The 20,350-nt window shown below is 45.0% G+C and overlaps 1 protein-coding gene across 1 annotated transcript; it reads left to right on the top strand.

Moving 5' to 3' along the window:
- The first annotated feature begins 14,477 nt into the window (after nucleotides 1–14,477).
- Nucleotides 14,478–16,441, top strand: LOC123048441 (cytochrome P450 89A2). The gene has a single exon (XM_044471545.1). The coding sequence runs from the start codon at nucleotides 14,679–14,681 to the stop codon at nucleotides 16,218–16,220; it is 1,542 nt and encodes a 513-aa protein (XP_044327480.1). The 5' UTR covers nucleotides 14,478–14,678; the 3' UTR covers nucleotides 16,221–16,441.
- Nucleotides 16,442–20,350: the final 3,909 nt, after the last annotated feature.

Here is a 20,350-nt window from a genome sequence, read left to right as displayed (position 1 = left end):
AGAAAAGTATTAAGAATAAATTCTAACCATAGCATTAAACTTTTGGATCCAATCGGTCCCTTACGGAATAGCGCATAAACTAGGGTTTAAGCTTTTGTCACTCTCGCAACCCATCATCTAATAACTACTCCACAATGCATTCCCTTAGGCCCAAATATGGTAAAGTGTCATGTAGTCGACGTTCACATGACGCCACTAAGGGGATCACAACATACATAGTATCAAGATATCGAACACATATCAAGTTCACATGATTACTCGCAACATGATTTCTCCCGTGACCTCAAGAACAAAAGTAACTACTCACAAATGATAATCATGCTCAAGATCAGAGGGGTATTAAATAGCATAATGGATCTGAACATATAATCTTCCACCAAATAAACCACATAGTAATCAACTACAAGATGTAATCAACATTACTAGTCACCCACAAGCACCAATCTATAGTTCTCGTACAAAGATTGAACACAAGAGATGAACAAGGGTTTGAGAGGAGATGGTGTTGTTGAAGATGTTAATGGAGATTGCCCTCCCCGAGATGGGAGGGTTGTTGGTGATGATGATGACGATGATTTCCCCCTCTGGGAGGGAAGTTCCCCCGGCGGAATCACTTCGCGGAAGGCAAAAGTGCTCGTGCCGAAGTTCTGCCTCGAGACGGCGGCGCTCCATCCCAAAAGTCCTCTCCTTATTTTTCTAGGTAAAAATGACTTATATACCAGAAGATCGGCACCGGAGGTGGGCTGGGTGATGGCGACTGAAGCTACGTCGGTATTTCCCCAAAGAGGAAGGGATGATGCAGCGCATCGGCGGTAGGTACTTCCCTCAGTGATGAAACCAAGGTTATTGAACCAGTAGTAGAACCAAGCAACACAATATAAACAGCCCCTGCACACAAATAACAAATACTCACAAGTCGACGAGTAAAAGGGGTTGTCAATCCCTTTCGGGTAGCGGCGCCTCAAGATAGGCAAACGGACGTGAGATAAATTGTAGTAGATTCATAGATCAAACGCCAAATAAAAAAATGAGAATAAAACGTGGCAAGGTATTTTTGTATTTTTGGTTTAATAGATCTGAAAATAAAAGCAAAGGAAAAGTAGATCGCAGCGGCAATATGAGAAATAGACCCGGGGGCCGTAGGTTTCACTAGTGGCTTCTCTCGGGAAAAATAGCAAACGGTGGGTAAACAAATTACTGTTGGGCAATTGATAGAACTCCAAATAATCATGACGATATCCAGGCAATGATCATTATATAGGCATCATGTCCAAGATTAGTAGACCGACTCCTGCCTGCATCTACTACTATTACTCCACACATCGACCGCTATACAGCATGCATCTAGTGTATTAAGTTCATGGAGAAATGGAGTAATGCAATAAGAATGATGACATGATGTAGACAAGATCTATCTTTGTAGAGATAGACCCCATCGTTTTATACTTAGTAGCAACAATACATATGTGTCGGTTCCCCTTCTGTCACTGGGATCAAGCACCGTAAGATTGAACCCACTACAAAGCACCTCTTCCCATTGCAAGATAAATAGATCAAGTTGGCCAAACAAAACCCAAATATTGGAGAAGAAATACGAGGCTATAAGCAATCATGCATAAAAGAGATCAAAGAAACTCAAATAACTTTCATGGATAAAAGGAGATAGATTTGATCATAAACTCAAAGTTCACCGGATCCCAACAAACACACCGCAAAAGAGTTACATCATATGGATCTCCAAGAGACCATTGTATTGATAATCAAACGAGAGAGAGGAAGCCATCTAGCTACTAACTACGGACCCGAAGGTCTACAAAGAACTACTCACGCATCATCGGAGAGGCACCAATGGAAGTGGTGAACCCCTCCGTGATGGTGTCTAGATTAGATCTGGTGGTTCTAGACTCTGCGGCGACTGGAATTGATTTTCATCTACCCCCCCCCCCCCAAGGGTTTCTGGAATATTGGGGTATTTATAGAGCAAAGAGGCGCTCTGGGGGCACCCGAGGTGGGCACAACCCACCAGGGTGCGCCCTGGTGGGTTGTGCTCCCCTCGGAGCACCCCCCAGGCACTGCCTTGGCCCATTGGGTATCTTTTGGTCCATGAAAAATCTCTATAAATTTTCGTTGCATTTGGACTCCTTTTGGTATTTATTTCCTGCGATGTAAAAAACGTGCAGATAACAGCAAACTGGCACTTAGCACTATGTCAATAGGTTAGTACCAAAAATGATATAAATTGACTATAAAGTGATTATAAAACATCCAAGGTTGATAATATAACAACATGGAATAATCAAAAATTATAGATACGTTGGAGACGTGTCAGCATCCCCAAGCTTAACTCCTGCTCGTCCTCGAGTAGGTAAGTGATAAAAACAGAATTTTTGATGTGGAATGCTGCCTAACATGTCATCTCATATTTTTTATTTATAGCATGGACATTTGGACTTTTATGTGATTCAAAGCAATAGTCTAGTTTTAACATGATGACTTAAATACTCAAGCATGCCAACAAGCAAGCATGTCTTTCAAAATATCAACGCTAAAATAAGATATCCCTAGCCCATCATGCTCAATCATTTATCCATTCATGAAACACACTCGAATATTAACCACACCCAATGCTCAAGTACGATCATAGTGCCACCTAGTTGGTGCTTTATAAGAGAACATGGAGACTCAAATTCAAGAAAGGACCTTCGTAGAGGGAAGTAGGGATTTGTTGAGGTGCCAGAGCTCAAAGCGAAAAAACTTAGAGATAAAAAAACATTTTGGGAGGTGTGTCTTTCCCACCAACAAAAATGACTTAGAGTTCCCAACACTTTCCATGCTAGATATATCATAGGCGGTTCCCAAATAGAAATTAAAGTTTATTCCTTTTCCCACCATACTTTCACTTTCCATGGCTAACCGTATCCATGGGTGCCTTCCATACCAACAGTTTCCAAGGAATATATTATGTGACAACATAAAGTAAATTCAATTTTCATTTCAGAACTGGGCATCCCTAATACCTTTGCCTTACTCTCGTGCAATGACAAGTGAATAAACACTCATCGTGAGAATAACACATCTAGCATGGAAAATATTAGCTACCCCTCACCGCTCCGTGAGAGATACGAACACACAAAGCAAAAGTTTATTTTGAAAATTAGAGATGGCACATACAAATTTGCTTAGAACGGCAAAATAATACTGCATATAGGTAGATATAGTGGACTCATGTGGCAAAACTGGTTTAAAGATTTTTGGATGCACAAGTAGTGATCATACTTAGTGCAAAATGAAGGCTAGCAAAAGATTGAGAAGCGACGAACCAAGAAACGAATAATCTCATAAGCGAGCATTAAGCATAGTCAACACCAAATAGTGCACCACAAGTACGATATAATTTCATTGCATAATTATTGACTTTCGTCCTTGCATATGGAATCACAAACCTTAACACCAATATTCTTACTGAAGCATAATTACTCATCAACATGACTCACATATCACATCATCATATCTCAAAACTATTACTAAGAATCAAGTTTATTTTGTCCAATGATCTTCATGAAAGTTTTTATTATATCCTTCTTGTATATCTATCACTTTGGAACTAATTTTCATGTGTTGCTTTTGATAAGCTCAAAAAAATATAAGTGAAGGTCATGAGCATAATTTTTCTTTCTCTCAAATTAATTTAAGTGAAGCAAGAGAGAATCTCTTGAAAATTTTACTAACTCTCAAATAAATCTAAGTGAAGCAAGATAGCATTTATTAAAAAAAATACTAAAGCACACCATGCTCAAAAAGATATAAGTGAAGCACTAGGGCAAGTCCGTAGGTCATAAAAATTTAAGTAAAGCATAGAGAGAAATTCTAACGAGTAATGACATAATTTTGGCTCTCTAAAATAGGTGTGTCCAGCAAGGGATCAAGAATTAAAATACAAAATAAAACAAGAAAAGACTCATATCATACAAGACGCTCCAAGAAAAACACATAGTATGTGACGAATAAAAATATAGCTTCGAGTAAAATACCGATGGTCGTTAGAAAAAAGAGGGGATGCCACTCGGGGCATCCCCAAGCTTAGTTGCTTGCTCTCTTTTGGATAATAGCTTGGGCATTTTCTGAGAGTGTTTCATAATGACTTTCAAGTTCCTCGTACTTAACGTGAAGATTTTTAATGTCTTCAATTAAGGACTAAGTTTGAGTCATTTCCGCGTCCAACAGGTCATCGCTTTTGTCTAGCAACTATTGAATATGTTCCATAGCATTTTGTTGTTCAGTTGCATTATATCTACTGTATTCCAACTTTTCTATAGCAAAAACTCATCAAAAAACCATAGAGCCATCAAAATAAGCACACAACGCAAAGAAAACAGAATCTATCAAAAACAGAACAATCTGTAGCAATCTGGATAATTCGAATACTTATGTATCTGTAAAAACTCTGAAAAATTAGGACGACCTTGGCAATTTGTATATTAATCTACTGCAAAAGCAATGGGTATTTTATCGCTCTCTAGTTAAAAATGAAAATTATTTTCGTGAGCGCAAGAATTTCTATTTTTTCAGCAAGATCAAACAACTATCACCCAAGAAGATCCTACAGGCTTTACTTGGCACAAACACTAGTTAAAACACAAAAAACACAATCATAACAGTATCATAATTTTGCAAACACTCAAGAACAGAAAGCAAAAAAGCAAAAAATAAATTTTATTCATTGGGTTGCCTCCTAACGAGCGCTATAGTTTTATGCCCTTAGCTAGGCATAAAGCAAGGATCTAAGTTTTATCATCTTTGTTCTTAATTTCCTTAGAGGTGTTTTCATCATGGGGTTTTGTAAAAACAACATAAAACATATTATCCATATAAACCTTAGCATTCCTAAGTTGGTTTTCATCATATCCCCTTTGATTCCCCGCAACAATCCAAAAGTGATGTTGATTAACATTATTGAAAACTTGTTGGATTATATCTAAAATGAGGACTTATTTTTTAAGATTCTCATCAAAGATTTTATTATCCCCAAGAAAATGCCTTAGCGCATAATCACTATTGTACAGAATTTCATCTATCACGGGGTTTTCACGATTCATACCATAAAATCAAAGATTTCCCTATCTTCCTGTATTATGTAGTCAAACTCATTCATAAGAACAAGAGTGGCCAACTTTTTAGCCTTAGGATTCTTTATAATGGGGAGCTCAAAAAACAATCTTTGCAAAGTAGGATGAGTACGGATAAATTTACTTTCAAGTTTCAGAACTAGTGCTGAAATAGCATCGGCATAGGAACTAGTAGTCCTAAGTATAGGAGCATCCTCAAGACTTAGATTTCCAACACAATTGAAAAATTCTTGGATACGTTATTTTCCCATAACATTCCCTTGCCCCAAGATAAAAGTTTTAGCATCCAGATTCCCCGTACGTCCAATCTTAGGATTTAGGACATCATATGTTGGTGCCATACCGAAATCACTCATAGTTGCAAGCAAAGGATAGATATGACGAGAAAACGGCGAATGAAAAGGAGGAGCAAATAAAACGGTAAATTTTTGTGAAGTGGGGGAGAGGAAAACGAGAGAAAAATGGCAAATAATGTAAATTGCGAAGAGATGAGATTTGTGATTAGGAACCGGGTATATGTTGAAGATCCTTCCCGGCAACGGCGCCAGAAATTTCCTTTTGATTGCGGCTGAAGCTACGTCGGTATTTCCCCAAAGAGGAAGGGATGATGCAGCACAACAGTGGTAGGTATTTCCCTCAGTGATGAAACCAAGGATATCAAACCAGTAGGAGAACCAAGCAACACAACGTAAACAGCCCCTGCACAAAAATAACAAATACTCGCAACCCGATGTGTAAAAGGAGTTGTCAATCCCTTTCGGGTAGCGGCGCCTCAAGATAGGCAAACGGACGTGAGATAAATTGTAGTAGATTGATAGATCGAATGACAAATGAAATAAATGAGAATAAAGTGCAGCAAGGTATTTTTATATTTTTGGTTTAATAGATCTGAAAATAAAAACAAAGGAAAAGTAGATCGCAACGGCAACTAATATGAGAAAGAGACCCTGGGGCCGTAGGTTTCACTAGTGGCTTCTCTCGAGAAAAATAGAAAACAGTGGGTAAACAAATTACTATTGGTCAATTGATAGAACTTCAAATAATCATAACGATATCCAGGCAATGATCATTATATAGGCATCACGTCCAAGATTAGTAGACCGACTCATGCCTTCATCTACTACTATTAATCCACACATCGACCGCTATCCAGCATGCATCTAGTGTATTAAGTTCATGGAGAAATAGAGTAATGCAATAATAACGATGACATGACGTAGACAAGATCTATCTATGTAGAGATAGACCCCATCGTTTTATCCTTAGTAGCAACGATACATACGTGTCGGTTCCCCTTCTGTCACTGAGATCAAGCACCGTAAGATCGAACCCACTACAAAGCACCTCTTCCCATTGCAAGATAAATAGATCAAGTTGGCCAAACAAAACCCAAATATCGGAGAAGAAATACGAGGCTATAAGCAATCATGCATATAAGAGATCAAAGAAACTCGAATAACTTTCATGGATAAAAAGAGACAGATCTGATCATAAACTCAAAGTTCATCGGATCCCAACGAACACACCACAAAAGAGTTATATCATATGGATCTCCAAGATACCATTGTATTGAGAATCAAATGAGAGAGAGGAAGCCATCTAGCTACTAACTACGGACCTGAAGGTCTACAAAGAACTACTCACGCATCATCGGAGAGGCACCAATGGAAGTGGTGAACCCCTCCGTGATGGTGTCTAGATTGGATCTGGTGGTTCTGGACTCTGCGGCAGCTGGAATTGATTTTCGTCGACCCCCTAGGGTTTCTGGAATATTGGGGTATTTATAGAGCAAAGAGGCGGTCCGGGGGGCACCCGAGGTGGGCACAACCCACCCGGGCGCGCTTGGGCCTCCTGGCATGCCCTGGTGGGTTGTGCTCCCCTCGGAGTACCCCCCCCCCCCCAGGCGCTGCCTTGGCCCATTGGGTGTCTTCTGGTCCATTAAAAATCTCTGTAATGTTTCGCTGCATTTGGACTCCGTTTGGTATTGATTTCCTCGATGTAAAAAACATGCAAAAAACAGCACTTGGCACTATGTCAATAGGTTAGTACCAAAAATGATATAAAATGATTGTAAAACATCCAAGATTGATAATATAACAGCATGGGACAATCAAAAATTATAGATACGTTGGAGACGTATCACTGGGCTGAGCACAACCCACCAGGGCGCGCCTGGGGGGCCAGGTGCGCCCTGGTGTCTTGTGCTCACTAGGTGGCACCCTCCGATGGTTATTTTCTCCAGTATTTCTTATTTATCCCATAAAAATCTCATGAAGTTTCAGCCCATTTGGAGTTGTGCAGAATAGGTGGCCTGATGTAGCTTTTTCAAGTCCAGATTTCCAGCTGCCGGAATTCTCCCTCTTTGTGTGAACCTTGAAAATTATGAGAGAAAAGGCATTAAAATTACTCCAAAAGCATTATTATGCATAAAAACATCATAAATAACATTAGGTAAACATGATGCAAAATGGACGTATCACATAACACCGGAGGAGTACATAAGGGATACTTTCCAAAATGTTTCAGACTCCAAAAAGGAATAGGTATGTGGTACGGTAAGTAAACCGACTCCAAAACGTTTCCAATGGCAATTTTTCTCCGTTTTAGAATATTTAAAAAATTAGGAGAATTAAAAGCAGTCCGAAGAGTGCATGAGGAAGCGGCAAGGCAGGAGGGCGCGCCCTTGTACCTTGCCGCCACCTCGTGTGCCCTCCGAACTCCGTTTTCTTGCACAATACTTCTTTTGGTCAGTAAAAATTCATTATACAATCTCCTGAAGGTTTTGACCATTGTACCACGACAAAATCCTATGTTCTTGTTTCGAGCTATTTTTATCACATATTTAGATCACCATGGCATCTCCAAGCGCCCCCAAGGACAAGTTTTTTGAGAAGATAATCAACCCCTACCTTGCGGAGGTGCTGCGACACCCTCATGCCGTCGAGATGCGTGAGGGGGTGTTGCACATCCGCGATGTTGAAGGGCCTAAGAAGACCGGAAGCGTGGAGACAAGACTCAAAGCAATGGAGCAGCAAGTTTTCAAGTGCCTAGGGATGGTGGAACATGGACTCAATGCCAATCACTTGATGATCGCGGATTTCACTAACAATCACAAGTTGGATGCTAAGAACATCGAGGATGCCATCTTCAAACTTCATGAGAAAATCGAGCATCTCCAAGCCCAGATCTATGGCCTGCAACACCAAATTTGTGAGTATGAATACAGATTTAAGAGGATGAGTTTGGTTGCAGATTTGAGGATCCCGGAGACTCGTTCATCTTTCTATGATCATGAGCCTATGCCTTGGAAGATGGATGACAAGCCTACCACATCAAAAACTCCAACATCATCACCTCCGAAGAAAGAGACATAAATACATGGGTATGGGCACTCCCCTTGGCAACTGCCAAGCTCGGGGGAGGTGCCTCGGTATCGTATCACCATCACATCTTTATCTTTATCATTTTTTCTTAGTTCGATCCTTTTGGTTATATCTTGATCTAGTAGAATAAACTTTTAGTATGATCTAGCTTTGAGTTTTGTTTCGAGATCTATCTATGTAATCGAGTCTGTGAGTTATATATATATATATATATATATATAATATATATATATATATATTAAAGAGTAGTTTTGAGTTGAGGGCTTTGCTATCTTACTATGATCTTGAGGGAATAAAAGAAAGGAATAAAAAGAAATAAAAATATCATATATTGATCTTATGGAGAGTAATGACTTCACATATAAAAAGTATGATGAATAAAATTTATTGAGAGTTTACAAACATAGTTTTGGTCATTGTTGCAATTGATAGGAAGTAATAAAGAAAGAGAGTCTTCACATATAAATATACTATCTTGGACATCCTTTGTAATTGTGAGCACTCATTAAAATATGACATGCTAAAAGGTTGATGTTGGAAAGGAAGACAACATAATGAGTTAAGTTTGCTTATATCTTATAGAAGTTATATTGTCATGGATCCTCCAACATGTTGAGCTTGCTTTTCCCTCTTATGCTAGTCAAATTCTTTGCACCAAGTAGAGATACTACTTGTGCTTCCAAACATCCCTTAAACTAGTTTTGCCATGAGAGTCCACCATAACTACCTATGGATCGAATAAGATCCTTTAAATAAGTTGTCATCGGTGCAAGCAATAGAAATTGCTCTCTGAATATGTATGATCTATTAGTGTGAAGAAAATAAGCTTTATACGAACTTGTGATATGGAATAAATAAAAGCGATAGACTCCATAATAAAGTTCTTTATCACAAGCGGCAATATAAAGTGACGTTCTTTTGTATTAAGATTTTGTGCATCCAACCATAAAAGCGCATGACAACCTCTGATTCCCTCTGCGAAGGGTCTATCTTTTACTTTTACCTTCTACCCTTATACAAGAGTCATGATGATCTTCACCTTTCCTTTTTACACATTTTCCTTTGGCAAACACTATTTGTTGGAGAGATCTAGATATATATATATATATATATATATAGTGTTACTATTCATCATCCCGGGTGCAGAATAAGTATTTCTTCACCCCAGGTAATATTACGATCATTTCATAATTAAATTACATTTAGAATTCAAATAGTTACATTCCTATTGATTCACTACGTAAAATTTGACATAAAAAATAAAAATATAGGTCATAAGACAAGAAAATTTGTAGTGTGTATTTTAGACTATGTTTTTATGTTTGTAATTTTACATAACATAAAATATTTTTTACGGTGATTATATACATTCTTACGGTCTCTTTTTACATCGGAAATAAGACAAAACTTACGGAACGTAAAATTACGGTGCATTGATGGTAAAATAGAGGGGGGTGAAGAATAACTATTCCTCAACCAGGATGACGAATAGCGCGACCCTATATATATATATATATTCACTCGGATGTAGGTTATCATAAAGTATTATTGTTGACATTACCCTTGAGTTAAAAGGTTGGGAGGCGAAACTATAAGCCCCTATCTTTCTCTGTGTTCGATTGAAGCTTTGAACACATAAGTATCGCGTGAGTGTTAGCAATTGTGAAAGACTAAATGATAGTTGAGTATGTGGACTTGCTGAAAAGCTCTTGAATTGACTCTTTCCGATGTTATGATAAATTGCAATTGCCTCAACGACTGAGATCATAGTTTGTTAGTCTTCAATAAAGTTTCTGATTCATACTTTACCTTGTGAATGATTTGTTACTTTAGCATAAGAAATTATATGATAATATATGTTCCTGTTCTAAAGATGATCATGATGCCCTCATGTCTGTATTTTATTTTTATCGACACCTCTATCTCTAAACATGTGGACATATTTTTTTTATTTCGGCTTTCGCTTGAGGACAAGAGAGGTCTAAACTTGGGGGAGCTGATATGTCCATTTTGCATCATGCTTTTATATTGATATTTATTGCATTATGGGCTGTTATTGCACATTATGGCACAATAGTTATGCCTTTTCTCTCTTATTTTACAAAGTTTACACAAAGAGGGAGAATGCTGGCAGCCGGAATTCTGGACCGAAAAGGAGAAAATCTGAGAGACCTATTCTGCACAACTCCAAAAGACCTAAAACTTCACGGAGAATTGTTTTGGAATATATAAAAAATTGGGCAAAGAAAGCACCTGGGGGGACCCACCAGTTAACCACAAGGGTGGGGGCGCGCCCCCCTGCCTTGCCGCCAGCCTGGCAGTCCCCCCATGCCCATCTTTTGCTATATGAAGGGTTTTTACCTGGAAAAAAATAAGAAGGAAACTTTTGGGACGAAGCGCCACCGTCTCGAGGTGGAACTTGGGCAGAACCAATCTAGGGCTCTGGTGGAGCTGATCTGCCGGGGAAACTTCCCTCCCCGAGGGGGAAATCATCGCCATCATCATCACCAACGATCCTCTCATCGAGAGGGGATCAATCTCCATCAACATCTTCACCAGCACCATCTTCTATCAAACCCTAGTTCATCTCTTGTATCCGATCTTTGTCTCAAAACCTTAGATTGGTACCTGTGGGTTGCTAGTAGTGTTGATTACTCCTTGTAGTTGATGCTAGTTGGTTTATTCGATGGACGATCATATGTTCAGATCCTTAATGATAATTAATACTCCTTTGATTATAAACATGAATATGCTTTGTGAGTAGTTACGCTTATTCCTGAGGACATGGGAGAAGTCCTGTTATAAGTAATCATGTGAATTTGGTATTCGTTCGATATTTTGATGAGATGTATGTTGTCTCTCCTCTAGTGGTGTTATGTGAACGTCGACTACATGACACTTCACCACGATTTGGGCCTAAGGGAAGCCATTGGGAAGTAATAAGTAGATGATAGGTTGCTAGAGTGACAGAAGCTTAACCCTAGTTTATGTGTTGCTTCGTAAGGTGCTGATTTGGATCCATGTGTTTCATGCTATAGTTAGATTTATCTTAATTATTCTTTCGTAGTTGTGGATGCTTGCGAGGGGGGTTAATCATAAGTGGGAGGCTTGTCCAAGGAAGGATAGCACCCAAGCACCAGTCCACCCACATATCAAATTATCAAAGTAATGAACGTGAATCATATGAGCATGATGAAAACTAGCTTGACAGGAATTCCCATGTGTTCTCAGAAGCGCTTTGCTTTATATAAGAGTTCGTCCAGGCTTGTACTTTTCTACAAAAAGGATTGGGCCACCTTGCTGCACCTTAGTTACTTTTGTTACTTGTTACCCGTTACGAATTATCTTACCACACAACTATCTGTTACCGAGAATACCTTGCTGAAAACCGCTTGTCATTTCCTTCTGCTCCTCGTTGGGTTCGACACTCTTACTTATTGAAAGGACTACGATAGATCCCCTATACTTGTGGGTCATCACTACCCCTACTTTGTCACTGGGTGAGGACACCGCAACATTGAACCCAAAACTAAGCACCTCTTCCATTGCAAGAAATGCCAATCTAGTTGGCCAGACCAAACCGATAATTTGAAGACAAATAAAAAGATATCAAATCATGCATATAAGAACTCGGAGGAGATTTAAATAATATTCATAGATAATCTGATTATAAATCCACAATTCATCGGATCCCGACAAACACACTGCAAAAGAATATTACATCGGATAGAACTCCAAGAACATCGAGGAGAACATGGTATTGAAGATCATAGAGAGAGAGAAGAAGCCATCTAGCTACTAGCTATGGACCCGTAGGTCTGTGGTAAACTACTCACACTTCATCAAAAAGGCAATAGGGTTGATGTAGATGCCCCCCGTGATTGAATCCCCCTCCGGCAGATCGCCGGAAAAGGCCCCAAGATGAGATCTCACAGGAACAGAAGGTTGCGGTGGCAGAAAAGTATTTTTGTGGCTTGTTCTGAGGGTTTGGGAATATATCTGAATTTATAGGACGAAGAGGCAGGTCGGTGGACTCCCGAGGGGGCCACAAGCCAGGGGGCGCGCCCCTACGGCTTGCCGTCGCCTCGTGGGTCTTCTGACTTCAACTCCAAGTCCCGTAGGTGTCTTCTGGTCCAAGAAAAATCATCGTAAAGTTTTATTCCATTTGGAATCCGCTTGATATTCCTTTCCTGCGAAACTCAAAAACAAGGAAATACAGAAACTCGCACTCGGCTCTGGGTTAATAAGTTAGTCCAAAAAATAATATAAAATAGCATATTAATGCATATAAAACATCCAAAACAGGTAATATAATAGCATGGAACAATAAAAAATTAGATACATTGGAGACGTATCAGCCGGCTCCGGTCAAAACCAGAGTCAAAGCATTCACCACGTGTCGTTGCACAACGCCCTGAGAAAACCAGCTGAACCTCCTACAATGCATCGCCACCCCAGATCGGCCCGTCGACGAAGAACGGCTAGGAGCCGCCGCAGCCAGCCGCACCGCGCGGATGTCGTAAGCGCCCAGCCATCAAACCATCCACCAAGCCAGAACCGACCACGGTTGGCCGGATCCAAGGCCTACCATCGCGGACTGAGCCACCGCGGCCTGCCAGCACCATGCCGACGTAGGCTATAGTGGCGGACCACCCGAAGCCATATCCAGCCGCGCCGCAACATGCACCTGCGCCAACGCGCGCCCGGCGATGCACCTCCAAGCGCCAGACGAGAAAGTGGGCCCCTCATGTCTGCGCCCTGCCACTCCTCTGCTGCTGCGCGGCTCCTCGTGGCGGACTCCTCGCCACGCCGCCCAGCGGCCAGATCTGTGTCGCCCAAGGCCGTCTCGCACCTCGCCCACAACACACCACCCCTGGGCCTCCATGTCGCGCGCCGCCCAGAGCCTTCACACTGCACGCCCATGCCTTGCCTAGACCCTCCGTCAGCAGCAGCCGCCGACGCCAGCCCACTTCCACCTCGGGGAAGAAAAGCCCAGCCGCTGAAGCTCGCAGCCGAGCTCATCGAATACGACGCAACCGTGCCACTGAAATAGCCGCGCCGCCCGGGCTTTGCCTGGCGACGCCCTCCGAAGATGCCACAAATAGCTACTAGGCCACGCGGCGGCGAGCGGATGGTGGAACAGGACCCCGGGGGGGGGGGGCGGTGCTACAACCACCGGTTGCACTTGCTGCGACCACGGTCACTGCAACACCATGCTGTTGAGACAACGACAACGATGGAATGGGCTACAACGGTAACCATAGATGCGGATGTGGCGTCACACCGAGGCCGGCGAGCTTGGCTGATGCTGCGAGAATCCAGGGCAGGGCGGGTGTGTTGTGATGAGCATGGCGCCGCTCGAACGAGAGGTCAATTGCGAGCGTGCGGTCACGTTTTGCGGAAGAAAGTGGATTGCGCAAAAACAATCCAACGACGGGACATGGGGTAATCCAACGATCCAGGTGGCGAATTTCGATCGGTCCGCCGGCACTTAGCACTGGACTTTTTGTAAAGGCCAAGTACTGAGAAAATGCATTAGAGAAGCCGGGTACCACACACACGTGTATGAAAATAGAATTAAAAATATCAAAAAAAATCTGAAATTTGTGGATACGAAACCTAAGTGCCCATTGTATACCATGTTCATTTTCGTGGGGAATGGGTGCTTGCGGTGTCCGCGGCGTAGGAATTACGGTCCAACATATGTCACACCTAGTTTTTTTTACACATACGATATTTTTTGTCTTTTTACTGACATTACCACGGGCACTCATTCCCCGTGAAATTGAACACGTGTGTACAACAGGCACCCAGATTTCATATCCCAAAATTTCAGAATATTTTGAAATTTTCTAGTATGTTTTTTAATGCTATATTCATATTGGGGGTGTGTGGCACTACCCAGTGGGTTGTTATATACGCCGAGTCCTTCGTGTCACGTCCAGTTAAGGCTGACTAATTCAGTTGCTGTAATCATCTTGTAACCCAAGTTTTGCAACAGTTGCTTTGGATCTTCCATCAGACCTCTGTGCCCTCCTTTCTTTCCAAGCGCCATCGAGTCGATGTAAACAAGATTAAAATTGGAGACGGACGGCGACCCAAATCATATTTATCCACACGGCACGCCAGCACCAGTGAGAGCGGAAGCGGAGCAGCACCCAGACGCGCCATGGAGACATGGCAAATCTTCCTCGGCGTGATCCTCTTCGCCCTCCCGCTGACCCTCCTCCTTTTCCGCAGCCGTAAGACCGGCGGCGGCGGCACCCGGCGGCCCATCCCGCCTGGCCCGCCGTCCTTTCCGGTGCTGGGCAGTATGGTGTGGCTGACCAACTCGCCCGCCGACGGGGAGTCCCTCCTCCGGCGTCTGTTCGCGCGGTACGGTTCCATAGTGTCGCTGCGCGTGGGCTCCCAGCTCTCCATCTTCGTCGCCGACCGCCGCCTCGCGCACGCGGCGCTCGTCGAGCGCGGTGCCGCTCTGGCCGACCGCCCTACCCTCGCGTCCGTCAGGATCATGGGCGAGAACGACAACACCATCACGCGGGCCAGCTACGGGCCCGTGTGGCGCCTCCTCCGCCGCAACCTCGTCTCCGAGACGCTGCACCCGTCCCGCGTCCGACTCTTCGCGCCGGCGCGCTCCTGGGTGCGCCGCGTGCTCCTCGACAAGCTGCGGGACGAGTCGTCATCCGGCGGGGCGGCCGTCGTGGAGACGTTCCAGTACGCCATGTTCTGTCTCCTGGTGCTCATGTGCTTCGGCGAGCGGCTCGACGAGCCCGCGGTGCGCGCGATCGCCGCCGCGCAGCGCGACCAGCTGCTCTACATCACCGGGAAAATGGCCGTCTTCGCGTTCTTTCCGTCGCTCACAAAGCACCTCTTCCGCGACCGCCTCCGGACCGCGCACGCCATGCGGCGGCGGCAGAAGGAGCTGCTCGTGCCGCTGATCAACGCGCGGCGGGAGTACAAGAGCAGCGGCGGCGAGCCCAGAAAAGAGACGACGTTCGAGCACTCGTACGTCGACACCCTGCTCGACATCAAGCTCCCCGAGGAGGGCGACCGCCCGCTCACAGACAACGAGCTTGTCATCCTCTGCTCCGAATTTCTCAACGCCGGGACAGACACCACCTCCACCGGGCTGCAGTGGATCATGGCCGAACTGGTCAAGAACCCAGCAATCCAGGAGAAGCTCTACGAGGAGATCAAAGCCACGACGGGAGACGACCAAGAAGAGGTCTCCGGGGACGACATCCACAAGATGCCCTACCTCAAGGCGGTGGTTCTCGAAGGCCTCCGGAAGCACCCGCCGGGGCACTTCGTGCTGCCGCACAAGGCGGCGGAGGACATGGAGATCGGCGATTACCTGATACCCAAGGGCGCCACGGTGAACTTCATGGTCGCCGAGATGGGCCGGGACGAGCGGGAGTGGGAGAAGCCGTTAGAGTTCTCTCCGGATCGGTTCCTGCCGGGCGGCGCGGGCGAGGGGGTGGACGTGACGGGCAACCGGGAGATCAAGATGATGCCGTTCGGCGTGGGCCGTAGGATCTGCGCCGGGCTGGGCATCGCCATGCTCCACCTGGAGTACTTCGTGGCCAGCATGGTGAGGGAGTTCGAGTGGCAGGAGGTCGCCGGCGAGGAGGTGGACTTCGCCGAGAAGAACGAGTTTACCGTCGTCATGAAGAAGCCGCTGCGTCCCCGACTCGTGCCCCGTAGGTCTTAGAATAAAGGAACTTCGGCAACTGGCAGTCGTATCAGTTCGAACGATTACTCGCGCTTTCCGTTTAATAACTCATGTTGGGAGTGGATGCTACTTTCAGTTGTTGCTAATTGATTCTATTCTCGAATAAGAGAGGATGTAAATTTAGAGATATAAAATTAAGTGTTGTATAATTTACATTATAAAATGTGCATTTGATACCAAAAAAGGGGACATACACACACGCCCCCGCGTCGCTCAGCTTGGGCAAACTCAGGGGAGACAACGCGCGCCGCCGGCAGGCTTCTCCCCTCGCGCTACCTCCCCTCCGCCGCTGCTGCTGGCCTCGCCGGCAGTGGCGGCGGGCCCTGCCTCCGAAGGCGGCACGGGGTGAACTCGCGGTGGACGCGCGGCGGACGGGTGGCGGTCGTCGTCAAGGTGGCGGCTGTCGTCGATCTTCGGGATGGAAGGCGCTACGTGCGCTCGGCGAGCTAGAAGGTGTCGTGGCGGCGTTGTGCCTCTCGTCGACGTCTGGTCGCGGCGTTCGCGAGCGCTCCCCCTTCTGCGGCGGATCTGGCCATGGATCTGGCGGGGGTCGTTGGAGTTGGCTTGGTGCGTGCAGCCACGGGCACAGGGCGCGTGGTCGCCGGACTTGGCGTCCTCCTCGTCATGGAGATCCCTGCGCTGCTGGTGGCTGCTGCATCTTCCCCGGTGGTGCGGTCGTCAGACCCAGATTTGGCGCAAGTGGTGGTCCAACCGCCGGCCTAACCTTCTACGGTATGGTTGTGTGCACCTTGGGCAGGTTGGATTCGCTTTGATCCGGCCTGCGGTGATTTGAATCTGACCATGTGCAGCGGTGGGGTGGCCATGGTCCTTTGTGGTGGTGCAGATCAGCTAACCACCTCACTCAACCGATCTTCGGGAGTGTGTCAGATCAACTTTGGGCGAAAGCCTTGCTCCATCTGGAGCCGGCAGCGGCGACGCCCGTGTGCGCCGCTAACCTCCTAGGAGGCGTCGTTGTATTTGTTGTCTGGACCCTTCACGTCGAGACCTCGGGGAAAACCCCTAGTCTAGGTCCTCCTGTACGGATGATGGCGGCGCAACCAACGTCGCGGCCCTTCTTGAAGGCGTCATCTTTGGGGTCAATATGGTTGTTGTGTGGGAGTTGTTTCTTGAAGGAATGTTGGTGGTGGTGGTGCGGCCGATTGGGGTCGACGGTGGTTTCTGTTGCTGCAGCCCTGTTTTCTATGTATTCGGCTTCGGTGGTGTTCCCTGGTTTCGGCCATATTGTTGTGCATGTTCAAGTACCTCCCTTGGTGGCCATTGTGGTGCGGTGAGCCTAGTGCTCTTGGTGTCGTTCGGGTTCATCTTTGCTCTTCGATGACAGAAGATGCCTCCCCAACTTGCTAATCGTTCCGGATTCTCGTGACGGAGCTCCCAATCAAGGTTCGTGTTATCACTCGTTGGTTGTGGTTGCTCCTGAGTTGTGTCGTGAGGTTCGGTTTGCACGCCGGTGCGGTGCGTTAGGTTGCTTGCTTAGTCTTGGTAGTGTGATCCCTCCACGACACCCCACATATACTTGTGCCTCCCGTGGTGTTAGTCCTTCTGTCTGCTAGCTAGGTCGGGCCTTGTCTTGGGCGTCCTTTTTCCTCATCTTTTGTAACTCTGTTACTTGTACGGTGTTCGGCCTGGTTTCCCTCATAAACGGGGTCAACTTGTTTAGGTTTTTGATCTGGTTTCCCTTATAAACTGGATCAGCCAAAGCTTAAGGGATGACTCTTGGCTTTGGCAGCTTTTTGAGCAATATATTCAGGTGGGGATCCTCTCCCCCCCCCCCCGACCGTTCAAAATAAAATAAAATATGCATTTTACATCTTAAAAAATGACAACTCCAACAGATGATATATGTTTGTGATGTAAAACTTTAACTCCAAAAGATGATGCATATGTGAAGATGTAAAACCGGTCGACAGTCGTAAGGCTGTATACAACCGCTTGTGTACAACTGTTGTACATCCGCACAATTTAAAATAAAAAGATCCCTAATTAAAATTTAAAAAATCCATTTGTCCACAATTTTAAATTATTACATGATTCATCGAATCCATGGTATCAAATGCAACATGAATACAACAAACTTCTTACACAATACAACAAACAAATAATGAACTAGGTGGTTCTTTCGCCATTCCATTTTCATTACTCCTCCATCAAGTCTTTTTGAAATTGATCGTGTGTATCGGAATCTCGAATTTCATCTAACTCCTTCATGAAATGTCTGACTTGCTCCTTTTGTATACCCATGAGATCATAAAAGATGTAAACCAAATCTTGTCCACGTTGATTTTCAATGATCATGTTATGCATGATCACGCAAGCGGTCATGATGTACCAAATGTTATTTGATCCTAGAATCTAGACGGTTCTCGCACAATAGAAAATTGGGATTGCACAACCCCAAATGCCCTCTCAACATCTTTTCTAGCCGTCGCTTGAGCATTGTGAAAGGAGAGTTTTTTCTTACCTTGGGAGGGTTTGGATTGGCTTGACAAAAGTACTCACCTTGGGTAGATCCCATCTACAGGGTAGTACCGATAGTCGTATGTGCGACCATTTGCTTCAAAGGTCACTCGTGAAGCTTCTCCATTGGCTAACTTAGCAAAAAGAGGTGACCAGTCAAGCACATTGATGTCATTGCAAGATCCAGACATCCTAAAATATAAATGTCAAATCCATATTTCTTGATCGGCAATGGCCTCAAGAATGATGGTGGCATCCTTCGAGCGTCCCTTGAACTGTTCATGCCATGCTTTAGGATAATTTTTCCACTTCCAGAACATGCAATCGATGGACCCAAGCATACCTGGAAACCCACGGGCTTTGTTCATCTCCAAAAGACTCTGAGTGTCATGAGCATTGGGTGCTCTCAAGTACTGTGGACCAAACACCTCTATCGTATTCTTTGAAAATTATTTGATATAGAAGAAAGAAGTGCTCTTTGCCATCACCAAATTGTCATCAATGAAATCTGCCGGAACATCACATGCCATCATGCACAAAGCGGCAGTGACCTTATGCTCGGTGCTATGTCCAAGCAAACCGGCACAACTCCTTCTCTACTGGAAGGATCGATCGTGCTGCTTCACGACGTTGCAAATATGAATGAACAAATTTGTGGATATCCTGAACCAGCGCCGAAAGTACCTTTCTGGAAAAACAGGCAGTGTACAAAAATAGTTGCGCATCAACCTCTCGTGTGCCTCGACCCATTCTCTCTCGGTGAACTCACGGCCATACATGGGACCGCTGTGCTTTGGCTTCTTCCTCTTGTGCATCGCCATTAGCATAGCAATATCCTCTTCTTCAGTCAAATCAAATTCCTCATCCAACGAGGAATCATGCACGAAAGAGGAGTAGCACGAGATCATCTACAATGCGGAAATCACCATCAAACTACATCTTCAACCCCCGATAAAGAAACCCTCCAAGTTTGCACAATTTTTTTACCCTGGGGGAATTTGCTCGAAGTCTCGAACACATTGCGGGCGAGGTGGAACCAATAGGCCGGTGGCGGGCCAGACAGTTGATGCATGGTGGTTGGTGCGGGCGGCGGCTACAGACAATCGCGAAGCTACAGGAGAGCAGTGCTCACGGCGAGGAGGCTCCACACGTGGGTGGGCGGCGTCGCGCGGCTTCCCTAGCTCCACCAGCGGGTCACGGCTAGCAGAAGCACTAGCGCGTCCGTCGACGGCATCATGGCAGCCACAGCACCGGTGGTTCTCCGAATCGAATCGGCGGCGGCGAGGCAGGCGACGGGGATAGGCGGGTAGGGTCATGGCGGGGTTGGAGATGGACAGGCGGGCGGCGGCGATTTTGGGCAAAAATCGGTGGCAGTGGAGGCGGGCTGCTGTCGGGTAGGCAAGGGACAGGCGGACGGAGTTAAGCGGTCGGCGCACAACCAGCTGTTTTACAGATGAAGATGCAAATTTGCATCTTCAGGTGTTATGTTTTACATCTCCCGAAGAAGGTGGTGTAAAAAGTTTTTCGTCTACATACATCGTCTATTGGAGATGCTCCTAGGTATGGACAATTTTTCGGTGAAATTAAGACCAGTTTTAATGTGTCAGCCCAGAGAGACAGCACAACAGATTCTA

This window comes from Triticum aestivum, chromosome 1A, assembly GCF_018294505.1.
Source record: "Triticum aestivum cultivar Chinese Spring chromosome 1A, IWGSC CS RefSeq v2.1, whole genome shotgun sequence".
Classification (NCBI taxonomy): Eukaryota; Viridiplantae; Streptophyta; class Magnoliopsida; order Poales; family Poaceae; genus Triticum; species Triticum aestivum.
Note: the sequence above shows the minus strand (reverse complement) of the source record. Positions and strands in the feature narration are given on the sequence as shown.